The sequence below is a fragment of the Hemicordylus capensis genome, chromosome 2, assembly GCF_027244095.1.
Source record: "Hemicordylus capensis ecotype Gifberg chromosome 2, rHemCap1.1.pri, whole genome shotgun sequence".
Classification (NCBI taxonomy): Eukaryota; Metazoa; Chordata; class Lepidosauria; order Squamata; family Cordylidae; genus Hemicordylus; species Hemicordylus capensis.
In genome coordinates, this window is record NC_069658.1 from 197,189,774 (window position 1) to 197,202,015 (window position 12,242).

General features: G+C 48.5%; 1 protein-coding gene and 1 long non-coding RNA gene across 3 annotated transcripts in view; one reads left to right on the forward strand and one right to left on the reverse strand.

The window, feature by feature from the left end:
- The window catches only part of LOC128343327 (uncharacterized), a 28,946-nt gene that overhangs the window by 6,477 nt on the left and 10,227 nt on the right, over positions 1 to 12,242 (reverse strand). The gene's annotated exons all lie outside the window — the stretch shown is intronic.
- ARHGEF25 (Rho guanine nucleotide exchange factor 25) overlaps positions 2,346 to 12,242 on the forward strand; it is a 114,288-nt gene continuing 104,391 nt past the window's right edge. Inside the window, exons 1-2 of one of the 2 annotated variants that reach the window (XM_053292205.1) lie at positions 2,346 to 2,478; positions 10,198 to 10,271. In XM_053292205.1, coding sequence (XP_053148180.1) covers positions 2,361 to 2,478; positions 10,198 to 10,271 — 192 coding nt within the window. In that variant the 5' untranslated portion in view covers positions 2,346 to 2,360. Of the gene's footprint in view, positions 2,479 to 5,248; positions 5,538 to 10,197; positions 10,272 to 12,242 lie in introns of those variants that run through there. The other variant, XM_053292210.1, reaches the window with a different exon arrangement.

Sequence of the window (12,242 nt, forward strand, 5' to 3'; positions counted from 1 at the left end):
CCTCTTAGGCTGGAGGTGGCCTATAGCCCTCAGTTAGTAGCCATTGATAGATAAATTCATGGAGGACAAGTCTAAGCCCTTCTTAAAGCCATCCAGGCTGGTGGCTCTCGCCACATCTTGTGGCAGAAAATTCCATAGGTTAATTATGCATTGTGTGAAAAAGTACTTCCTTTTTGTTGGTCCTCAATTTCTTGGTAGTCAATTTTATGGGATGACCACTGATTCTAGTGTTATAAGAGGATAAAAATGTCCCTCTTCACTCCATGCATAATTTAATTGACCTCCATCATGTCTTGCCTCAGTCATCTTTTTTTCTAAACAGAAAAGCACCAGGTGTTGTGGCCTTGCCTTGAAAGCAAGGTGCTCCAGGCCCCTGATCATCTTGGTTGCACCTTCTCCAGTTCTATATCGTCCCTTTTGAGGTAAGGTGATCAGAACTGTACGCAGTACTCCAAATGTGGCTGCACCATAGATTTGTATAATGGCATTATGATATTAGCAGTCTTATTTTCAGTCCCCTTCCTAATGATTCCAAGCATGGAATTGGCCTTTTTCACAGCTGCCGCACATTGAGTCGACACTTTCAATGAGCTGTCCACTACGACCCCAAGATCTCTCTCCTGGTCAGTCACCCATCAGCATATATGTGAAGTTGGGATTTTTTGCCCCAGTGTGCATCACTTTGCACTCGCTAACCTGCTACCACAAGACCAGCTCTCGTTCTCCATCCCAACTTTCAAAAAGGTTTGCAAGAGTAATTAGCCCACCACAATTTGTACTACCCTGCCTGCTAAAACTTATTGAATGATTTAATTAACTATGTTTATATACATCACATTTTCACCAATGTGTTCAAGACAATTTACAGCTATGCCGTATGGTACAATAGACATGATACAAAAGGTGTTGGGGAGGGAAGAGGAAAAACAGGGTGAGATATCAGTTCTTCCCTCGATGATGAACAAGCAGGATGGCCACTGATGGAGGTAATTCTACAAGGGAAGGAGACACAGGACTGGTCTGCTGGAGGGGGCCTTGTGTCTCACCTCTCCTCATATTTCTGATATATTGGTGTCCTTTTAATAAAAGAAGAAACATTTTTCCCCATTTACAAACATTTCCCTCCTTGATCACCTTGAGGTGAATCTTAATGTGATTGACCAGGCAAGTGGCTACATACAAGCCAGTTTTTAGACAGAGATTCTTTTAGCTCATTGCAGTTAATCACTAGTTTCCTGCAGTCATACCACTCTCTTAATTCCACTCAGCTTAGAATTCTTACTTTATTTTTATTTAAAAGCTCTGTCTCTCACTTTTCAACCTGACGGCAGGCCTCCAGTTTGCTTGATTGCACAGTAAGAGGTGTATGGAATTGAAGAGGACACAGATCTATTAGACTATAATAATGTAAAGGTATAGGGTATCCAGAATAAGAGGGTCTAAAAGCTCTAGAACAGTGTATAAGGAATTTGGTTAAGTTGATGAAGTCCTCGGGGCAGGGGGGATACATTTTCACCACTTTAAATAATTGTACATCTTGAACTTCCCTGCTGCAGATTTTCTCCACCCACCAGGTGTCTAACAACTTTCCCATTTTTGTCAAATGAAAATGTGCCTCAGGCTGCAATCCCATGGACACACACGTAGAAAGTAAGTTCCATTGGGGGGAGTGGGGAGGGAACACGCATGAGATTGGGCTACATGTCCCTTGCAGGAGGAAGCGGGTTGTGGGGTGGGGAAACGCCTTTAAAATGACAGACCCAAACACAGCTCAGATCAAAGCATTTTTGTTGTTGAGGAAAAAGAGAAATAGTTGGCACTTGTGAGAATGGTTGGCTGCCACATGAAACGTTTCAGAAGCAGAACACGCTCTTTGGAGTTGTGATGGTCAAGTGCAGTGTGGGGTACATTCGGTTGGGGTATCTAAAATAAGCACAAAATCTAAGCCCTAACTGGACATTATAACTGTCAGGAGCCGACCCCTTGGGGCCTTCCCCACTCCCTGCAACTGGAAAGGATCACCCTAACGGCTCTACACAGCCCACTTCTGACTTGACACCAATGAATTGCACACCAATGTGACCACATCTCTAGGACCTTGCATAGCCTGTTGCCAGGGAAACGGGGCAGGGAAGCCCTTGCAAGCCCCAGAACAAGACAAGGTCTCTCAAGAGCCTGGGGTTGAGTGGTGGGCATTTAGGGGACAGAAAGAGATGACCGAAGAGGAAAGCAGAGGCAGTGGACAACTGGACTCCCGCTAGACCAGACCTTTGAGGGATGCGGCCCATACGGGGGACCTGAGTGGCAGTTGAGCCCTCCCCTCGTAGCGAGATCTCTTGGAGCAAGAGCTTGCAGTAACCATGTACCGTGTACAAAAGCTACCAGGAAGCCTTGCAATTATGCAGTTTGAAATACTGCCACCTCTGCTGCTCTTCACAAGAACAAAATTTGTTAGAAGAGACAAATGCTGTGCTTCTGGTGAGCAAGGGGGCAAACATCGGTGTAGGGCAGTATTCCCTGTCATGGGGATTCCCAGATGTTGTTTCCTACAACACCCATCACCCCCAGCTGCAATGGCCTTTGGCTGGGGATGATGTGAGTTGTAGTCAACAACATCTGGGAATCTCTGTTATATGCTATAAATGATGGCATCACATCTGACTGCGGCTTTAGTCGTTTGAAGCCCATGGCTGTTCATTTTCTTAGCATGCAGAACTCATTGGGTACAAATGGGATTCCTGAACATGTCTGCTTCTAAAAAGTCAAACTTGTTTCTAGCCCTCATGATGACGATATTTCAAAGCAGCATCTGCAAGTCCTCACTAGGTCTGTTGCTAGCTTACTATTGGATGGACATTATACTGACCTATGTAAGGTTCATGGCTGAACTGCAGCCATTTGGTGATTTTTACCTTGCCGTAGCTTGGGAAACAGTACCCAACAAAGTGCAGGTGGTTCTGGAGGAGTACTACTACTTCTGGCCTCCGTGTATCTCGTACTAGTGGTTCACAGGGTCAGGCGCTTGTTGAGGCCTGGAGGCCTGTAAGAGGCACACCAAGCTATGAGCACGGAGTTCTCTCATTTTGTAAAAATGAGACGGTGGGGAGAACTGAAGACTAAGTGAGGTGGGACCAAATGAAGCAAATGCACCACGGAAGACTTGAGGTGCTTTCTTGGCTCATGCCTTTGCCCTTCAAATGAATAAAGGGGGATGGGTCATTGTCTGGGGACCCCCAAATCCTAGAGCTATCTGGGAAAATTTATTTTGAGTCTAGAACTACCTTGGCAACCCAGGCTCCTCCCAAATCTGTTTTTTTACAAAGAGAATATGAATGCAGAAGAGAATTGGCGAAAGAAGGATATGCTTAACCTCTCCATCTGGTTTGTTTTCTGGTCTGGAAACCTGGCTGGCTGAAAAACAACCTGAAAGGATATTCACAGACATGGGGAAGAGTTAGACATCTGTGTCTCACATGTATTTATCCTCTTTTCTACAAATGCACCCCTCCTCGATTTGTCTCTTTAGGCCAGTAGTGGCTGGGGGCACCAAAGGAGGCAGCTCAGGTTGCTCCTCTCCCGTGCTGCCTGCAGGCTGGCTATTCATCAGGTAGCGCTGCATGAACTGTACAGCTCTAGCCGCCTGCAAGCAGTGTGGGAGAGTGAGGAGCACCCTCTGCTGCCTCCTTAGGCACCCCCCACCCCGGTTCATTAGGACAAGCCACTGCTAGTTAGGCTGACCCTGAGTTGGAAGCCCTCGGCTTCCCTCATAATGTGTGGTTCTGTCCTGAAAGGCAGCATTCTGTGTTTGACATACTTGGCACTAAGGAATGTGGGATTAAGCGCCAACACAGCAGCCATCTGTAGGCAAAGCAAAGAGAAACAGCAGTTGCTTAGTCCCGTCTGCAGTGGCTGTGCAAACAATACAGATGTGACGTTTTTCATTGATTTAAGTTAATGCAGAAGTAGAGTACCAATGTCTGGAAACTGATTTAGCGCAAGAATTAGAAGATGGTGTTTTCCATGCTAGGCCTAACTACAGACTCTTCACACCCCTCCTCAGGGCTGCTTCTCCTGCCCCTCTTGCTATCCTTACCCATAACTCCTGCCCCTAGATTGAGAACGTTTATGCAAGATAAGCCAATGTGTACATATTGTACGTATTTTTAGCTCGGTGTTTGAAAGTTCATGGCAAGGAATTGTGGGGGGGTGTTTAACATGACCAGCTCGGATTCCTTTTAATCTTGTCCAATGCATCGTAAGTGTATTTCATTCGCCGAGGGGTTTATGTTAAAGCCAGGGCTGCATAGACAGAGCAAGAGATGGCATCCAGATGGATTTCCAACTTGGAAAATGGCCAAGGTCAGGTCATGCAGTTGAGATGTATCTGTTAATTGCATCTTGTGTCTCCTGTTCTACTCTTTATGTTCAGTGCAGGATTTGACTGGTTCTACATAGATCGGAATGCCTGTGTTGCAAGATTGGACCAAGGCCCTTCCTAGCTCATTCCTCTGTTTCTGATGCTCAGCAACGAAATAACGCTGTAAACTCACAAAGGCCTTTTTCCAGAGGCTGCCTCCATAGATAAGCATGTAAGAAGAGCCTTGCTGGATCAGGCCCAAGACATATCTAGTCCAGCATCCTGTTTCTCACAGTGTCCCATCACAGGCCTCTGGGAAGTAGCAGCTGAATGCATGCCCTCTCTCCTGCTCTTGCTCCCCTGCAACTGGTATTCAGAGGCCTGCCTCTGAATCTGGAGGTAGCCTATAGCCATCAAGACTAGTAGCCAGTGATACACCTGTGCTCCATGAATTTATTTAAGCACCTTTTAAAACCATGCAAGCTGGTGGCCATCACCACATCCTACGGCAGAGATGGAGATTGCATTTCCTGCTGTTAAAGATATCTGCCGTTAAAGATCCTTCATTAATTTGTCTGGTCAGCAGCTAGTTTTCCTGGAGAGCCATTCTGAGTGAAGGATGAGTAGGCCAGCAGCACCTAAACACCCAACATGGTGCCACTCAAGTTCAATTGCCACATTGTCCTAGGCTGGCAGGGGAAGCAGCTGGCCACTCCACAGGAGGCAAGATTTCGCTGGGGGTGGGGGTGGGGGCTTCCAGTGGCCTGCTAATGTAAGCAGCAACCCCAGACCCCAGCTTTGTTGAGTGCTGTAACAAAAGAAGTGGAGATAACAAGAGTTGCCTAGCAACAAGCAGGTCAAAGGATATACTAGAGATGGACAGAAGCAGATAAGGTGGCCAGTGTCACCAGTAGGCAAAGCCTTCCTCTAGTCAGAGCATCCACCAGAAGCTGCTACCAGGTAGCTCAGGTAGAGACCTCCTGAGGTGCCTCTTCAATGACGGTGAACTAGTTGGAAAAGGCAAAACCTGTGAGAATGAAGAAGGTGAGGGCCTGGCCTCACCTCTTGATTGTGGTCTTCCCAGAGGCATCTGGTGGGCCACGGAGTGAAACAGGAGGCTGAACCAGATAGGCCTTGGGCCTTGATCCAGCAGGGCTGTTCTTCAGTTATCACATTGAGGGTAAGTACATTATTGTGGTACACTTCAAACTTATCAGACCCATGGTCTACTTCCAGTCCCAGCCAGCAGCCTGGTACTTTAAAAGCTGTATGGGTCCTCTTTCTCTTTTTTTCTCCCAGGAAATTTAGGGTGGACCAAAGGAAGCACTTACTTCTTCACACAGTGCATAATTAATCTATGGAATTCTCTGCCACAGGGTGCGGTGGCCATCACCAGCTTGGATGGCTTTAAAAGGGACTTAGGCAGATGCTATCAGTGGTTATTAGCCTTGATGGCTATAGGCTACCTCCAGATACAGAGGCAGGATACCTCCAAATACCAGTTGCAATGGAGCGATAGTATAAGAGGGGGCCAGGCTTTCAGCTCCGAGTCATGGGCTTCCCCAAAGCATCTGGTGGGCCACTGTGAGAAACAGGAGGCTACACTAGATAGGCCTTGGGCATGATCCAGCCAGGCTCTTGTTTTCTCTGTAGGGTTGTCCTATATGGATGAGGACAGCAGAACATCCCAAGTAAATTACTCAACTTATGACTAATTCCTCCGATTCATTTCAATGGGACTTCCATTGAGTAATTTAGTCAAGATGGCAGCCAGGGGCTGCACAAGAAGGAATGGGGGCCGGTGCCATCAATGGCTCTTAGTTGCCAGTAAAGGTGCCTTTTCTGGCATGGACTGGGAGCCAGTGTAGCTGACGAAGCACTGCTGTAATATGACCAAAACATCCAGCCCCAGTTAATAATCTTGCAGCTCTGTTTTGTACCAGCTGCAGTTTCCGGACCGTTTTCAAAGGCAGCCCCACATACAATGCATTGCAGTAATCTAAGTGAGAGGTTACCAGAGCATGAGTAACTGTGGCCAAGCTATCTCTATCCAGGTAATGACCTAGTTGGCATATCAGCCGAAGCTGATAAAAGGCGCTCCAAGCCACAGAGGACACTTGAGCCTTTAGCAACAGTGCCGGATCAATAAGCACCCCCAAGCTGTGAACCTGGTCCTTCAGTGCTATTGGTGGCTGTTGCTAGCCACCAATAGCAATGTCAGATCTTCCTGGGCAGTTAGTGATGGCTGGCAACTGCAATATGGACATCTGGGGCTGACATTGCTTCTGCCTATGCAAGCCTTGAACCACTCTCTCCCCCCCCTCCGCCCACCCTTGTTTTTAAGGTACTGGAGTTACCCATCACGATGGGATTCCCAGATGTCTAACTTGCAGTTGCCAGCCGCCATGAGACACCCAGGGAGGCCTGATACTGCTGATGCCTATGGACCACTCTGCTTTTTACATTATGATTATTTAAAGGCACAGCTGTTTCCCACCCCCAGGCTGGAATCTGCAACCTTGGGTTTCCTAGATTATCAGCTGCTGCTGCCAGCAACCATGAACCGCCCAGAAAAGCCCCCGCATACTGCTTCCCCTTCCACTGATGACCACTGCCACCTCGTCGGCCACTTCCATGTGCCTCTCTTCAGCCGTTGCCTCAGCTGGCTGGGTGACCCTTAAAAGGCAGCTTTTTAAAATACCATTGAAAAATTTTTTTTCAATAAAAGGTGTCTTTTTCTGGCTTTCCCCCTCTTGTTTGTTTGGTTTTTTTAAAAAGTCCAAAGTGAAAATGGCACAGCTCAGCCATAGAACCTGTAATCTTAGACTTCCTAGATAACTGACTCATTAGCACAGATCATAATGAGCTGCCTGGCAAAGTCCATTGTTGACCTGTCTCCATTCTTGTGTTTTCCCTGCATGCCTGCAGTCATGAAGACCATCCCTTCCTAGCCATATCCCTCCACCTGCCTCTGGGCTCCAAGCCAAATTTTCCCCATGGTCCCCACTCCCCCACTGGTTAAGCTGCCCAGGAGGGTAGCCATGGTTTTCGGCTCTGTTCTTGTTTTTCTTGCACATTGTCCATTCTTGGATGCAGCTGCAGGAAAAATAACAGCCTCAACTACTCCCCTGGGCACTCTGGCTCTCCAGTCCAGCCACACATCTGTAGGGATGTGTATCTCTACAGCTATACCTGATGGGTTTCTGCCTGATGCATCTACAAGGCACAGTTTATTTCCCCAAATGCTAGCTACTATAGTAAATTCCAGGCAGAAATTCAAGGCATGTAGCATTTTTACAAATAATTCCCCCTCGAAGCCTTTCTCTCCACTCCCTTCAGGCTTCTGGAAATGCAAGGGCTTGCTTGGCCCTCAGTTTGAATGGAGGAGGAGAGAGATATTGTCAAGTTGAAACTCCTCCTGACTTTGTGCACATTGTTTTAACTGTATTCCACTTCATGCCAGTTCAGAACAAGGAGATGGAGAGCATTGCTGGGTTATCTAATATTTTATCCCCCCAAACCCAAACAAAATATTTAGTTAGTGTGAAGATGAACATGTTTGTGAATTATGTGCCCTTCTTTATTTGGTTTTGCTCTGGATGGATGAGCTGCCCTTGTTTCTCAATATTTTCTTCTATTCTTCCATTTTGAGTCAGAAATGCCACCTCAATTTGCTTTCTTCTTAAGCAAAAACTATGTCATTCCTGTCTCATTTAGCTCCACAGATCAGCTGGCAAAATAAATTGTGACTATGCAGGCTTTTCTGTTTGCAGACATGCTATTGATATATCACTTTGAAAAAAGTTCCTCTTAAATGCTTGGGAGGAATCAAAGTTTTGGTCCAGCTGCCTGCAGTTCTTCCAGCTGCTGTTACTAGTTTTGGCTGAAGTGTGACGAATGGCTGTCAACTTTCCAGGACTGAAACTGCTTATTGAATCCCGTGCAAGTTATTTGAGGACTCCAGCTTGATGCTAAGAGAATGCAGATCTAGTATAAAGTATTGATGGCCTATTCACTTAGCAGCTCATTTCTGGGATGCTGTGGATACATCAGCAATTAGATGCATCACACTGAACAATTAGATGCATCACAATTAGATGCATCACATGCATCATCACAATTCTGAAATTCAGGATTGTGAATTTCTGGCTGGACATTTACTATATAGATAACGTTTTGGGGGAGCACTGTGCCTTGTAGAGATGCAGCAGGCACAAACTTATGAGTGGCATCTCTAGAAAAATGTTTTGGGGAGCTGCAGCTGTTGGATTTCTGCCTGGACACATCCCTCCTCAGCCCAATGTTGAACTGAAAGACCAAGGCAGTGTGTGGGTGCATGAGCCTAATTTGTAAAGCCAGAATATTATACAGGACTGTACAGCTGATATGGCAGAGAAGTTAAGATGAGCACCTTAACTTACAATTTCTGTGCTTTTCAGAGCATGAATGAAAAAGCAAAGCACTCTAACTCTCATCATAAAACAGATGACTAAATTTTATTCTCCACACAAAGACTCGGGGATTGCGGGGAGGGGACTTGAAAGAAACTCAATGGCCCAGTTTTGTGCAGTGATTTATTTGGTATTGGGATTCTCAGGGCTGTCCTTAGAGAGCCTTGGCAGGGGGCAGGGCCTGAGGCAAACCAGCCAGTGTGGGGCCCCCTTCCGGTTAATTTTAATGTGGGTTAAATGAGCGGAGGCTGGGACGCCCTGCCCTAAGGACAGACCTGGTTGATTACTGGTGTGTGTGTGAGGTTGTGTGTGTGTGTGTGTGTGTGATGGGGGGGGAGTCTTGTTCCCACAACCGACCATGAATAGGCTAGGAGAAGCTTCCAACCCTAGGTGGGAACTAGGCGCACTCCTCGTTTGTGATCATCTGTGAGGGGAAAGCATGGCCAGAGGTTTCTTCTCCTCCCGGCGGTTAGCCCGCTTAATTCCCCCTCCCTTAAACGAGGTTAGCGGAACGAGCATTCCACTAACCCCTCTAACTAACCTCATTTGGGCGATCAGGAGTCACCATGGTGTGGCACCACACCACGGCGACTCACGAGGAGACTCCCCGACCAGGAGGCTCCCGAGAATGCCCTGTGCACTCCTGTGGGACATTCAGGGACTGCCAGGGGGCCAGGAGGCCCCCGATCCCTGGCGCCCTTACTGGCTCCATGACAGAACCAGTAGTCGTGTGAGGGGCAGATCCAGCCGCCCAGGGCGAGCTCCCTGCTCATCTGTGGGGAGAGCGGGCTAATCCCACTCTCCCTGCAGAGCCCGGTTAGGCTCTACACATGGATCGTGTGTAGAGCCTCATAGTCTGCTAAGCAGCCGCTGGGTTGGAGGGCACCCTCCTACCCAGCAGCTGCACTCCGCCTGCTGAATGAGGGGCGAGGGAAGCCCCTCCGACCCAGCTGCTGCTTAGCAGACTATGACAGAAGGAGCCTCTGGCCTTGCTTTCCCCGCATAGATGGTTGCCAATGGGGAGCATACGCAGCTCCCAAGCTAGGGCCAGAGGCTTCTCCTGCTGCCCTCTTTGCAGTTAGGTGAGCAAGCCGTGCAGGCACAACCAGGCATTTTTAAGGTATGCACAAATGGAACCAGAGTTATTTTCTAGTACAGAGAAGGGACTTTGGGCTCACATACTTTCCCAGAAGCCTCCTGGCCATGAGGAACTTGGGCTTGTTTCTTTTCTGAGTGCCAGTGAACGGGACTCTCTTGGGGCGTGGAGTATTTGGGGCCAGAGCCAGCTGCCCTGGCTCCCTGCCACCCCTGCTCCTGAGAATAAGTCCCAGAGCTCTAGAGTCCCACCCCATCCGCTCACTTATAAAGCCTTCCTCTTCCTTCTCACAGTGGATCAGAGCATGGAACCTGGCGCTCAATCTCTCTTCCCATCACCACATCTGGAGAACACAGCTAATACCAGGGTAAGAGCCATGCATTCACGCTGCATCTTGGGGAAAGAGCTGCCCTCTGATCTGCCTTCCTTATTAGGTGATGGCTGATGCCTAGGGCAGTGCTATATGCAAATAACGTTAAATTTATATCTTGCCTTTCACCCATCATATAATTCAAGGCAGCACACACAGGGTTCTCAGGTATCCACGCACAGACCATCCAGATCTGGACCTCCTTAGGACGGATGTAGCAAGTTGGAGTGGGCCCTGGGACAAGATTTGAAGTTGAACCCCCGCCCTCCCATCTGCTTTCTGGGAGAGGCAGGAGAGCAAAGAGCACATTGCTGGCCAGCCAGTGCACCCTACCTTTGGGGCCCAGGGGCATCTCACCCCCCCTTCTGCTATAGCTACACCCTTGCCCCTTAGGTTCAGCAAGATGGTTGCATCATGTGCCCATAGATCTGGGACCTATAGGGCTGTGCATTTGCAGGGCGCTGCGACAGCTTTGCAATGCGTCCGCTAAGTGTGTTTCCGTACCGCCTATGTTCCGGCATCACTGTCAGTAAGGTGTCGTCCCTAGTTCGGATGCCCTATTTCGGGTTTTATTGCTGCGCTGCCGCGGTACAACGTTGCATCTGCCTTGCAGGAAAGTAGCAGCATTTTTCCGTCGTAGGAGGGTTGCAACGATGTTTCTGCGGTGTACGTGGTGTGGTGTGGACAGTTCATTCAGCGACGGGAGGCAATCTGTCCATATTGCCCCTTCTCGCTTCGGTTTTATTTGTATCTTTTATCTTTTATTTCTCTCTCTCCTCTCCCCCCCCCCAATTTATTTTTCATAGTGTAAAGGGGGAGCAGCGGGTGGCCGGGCAGCCACTACTCCTTGCTGCCCTCTGGAGCATTCCCCCTTCCTGCCTCCCAGGGCTCAGGGAGTGGGTCAGTCAGCAGCTCTTGGCAAGGGGGCTCTGAGAGGCTCCGCCTGGGCTTGCTTTGCTCACTGCCTTTGGGGGGCAAAGCAAGAGGGACAGCTGCCTCGACTCCCCCGCAGCCACCCTCCTGTTACAACTCCACCCGACCCCCAGCTCCCCTGATGTTTATCTAGGGGCCCTCTCCCCCATTGTTTGTGTTGTTTTGCTGGAGCGCTTGCACAAGGTTGCAATGCTGCCATTTAAAATTTTGTTTTGGACCGGCGCTTTCCCCTCCTGATGGCTTTGCGCAAGGCCGCCCAGAATTTTTTTTTAATTTTTAAGCTCGTCACATCACCCCCGTCCCCTCTGCAACCCCCTTTGGCCAAAAGATTGAGCGGAAGAAGGGGGCAGATAATGTGGTTCAAGGAGAATATGGACACACACACCTGCCTGGAAACCACGTTGCAATGGACAGCAGTATGAACAGCCACCAGCCTATCACAAAGCATTGAACAACCTTTTACTCGCGTTTTGAAACCATTGCACCTTGCAATGCTTGTACCGGCGCAAAGCTCACAATCTGGAAAACGCCCAGGAGATAAAGCAAGACACGGTAACAGCAATTGTTCTATATTGTCATGGTATGTGTGGCTGCTTTAAATGGCTGAATGCTTGGAGTAGGATGGTTGTCACCTAAATTTGTCACCTAGCAGGCCCTAAATCTGTGTTTCTGAAGCCACCAGAAAGAAGCAAAGGGTTCTCTGCTGGTAAAAGAACTGCTTGGCACTTCTTTACCAGCAGGTGGAGCCATGAAGTTACACAATCCCCAGCCACGATTCCTCCGGCAGGTCTTGCAGAGAGGTTGGGGCCCAGAGGCAAAAGAGGGCACTGAGATATTCTCCCCCGACCTGCGTTTCCTCCTCACCCCTCCCTCGTTAAAAGTGCTGCTGATCCAGTCATATGGCAGGGGGTAGGGATGAAGGCTTTGCTGAGGCTCCCAAGATTGAGAAACTGGAACACATGGGAAAAATTAGCACGGATCTTCTTTCCATGCAAGGATTGGCTTCCCAGACTGGGATGGGAGCCTGGCTGCCCA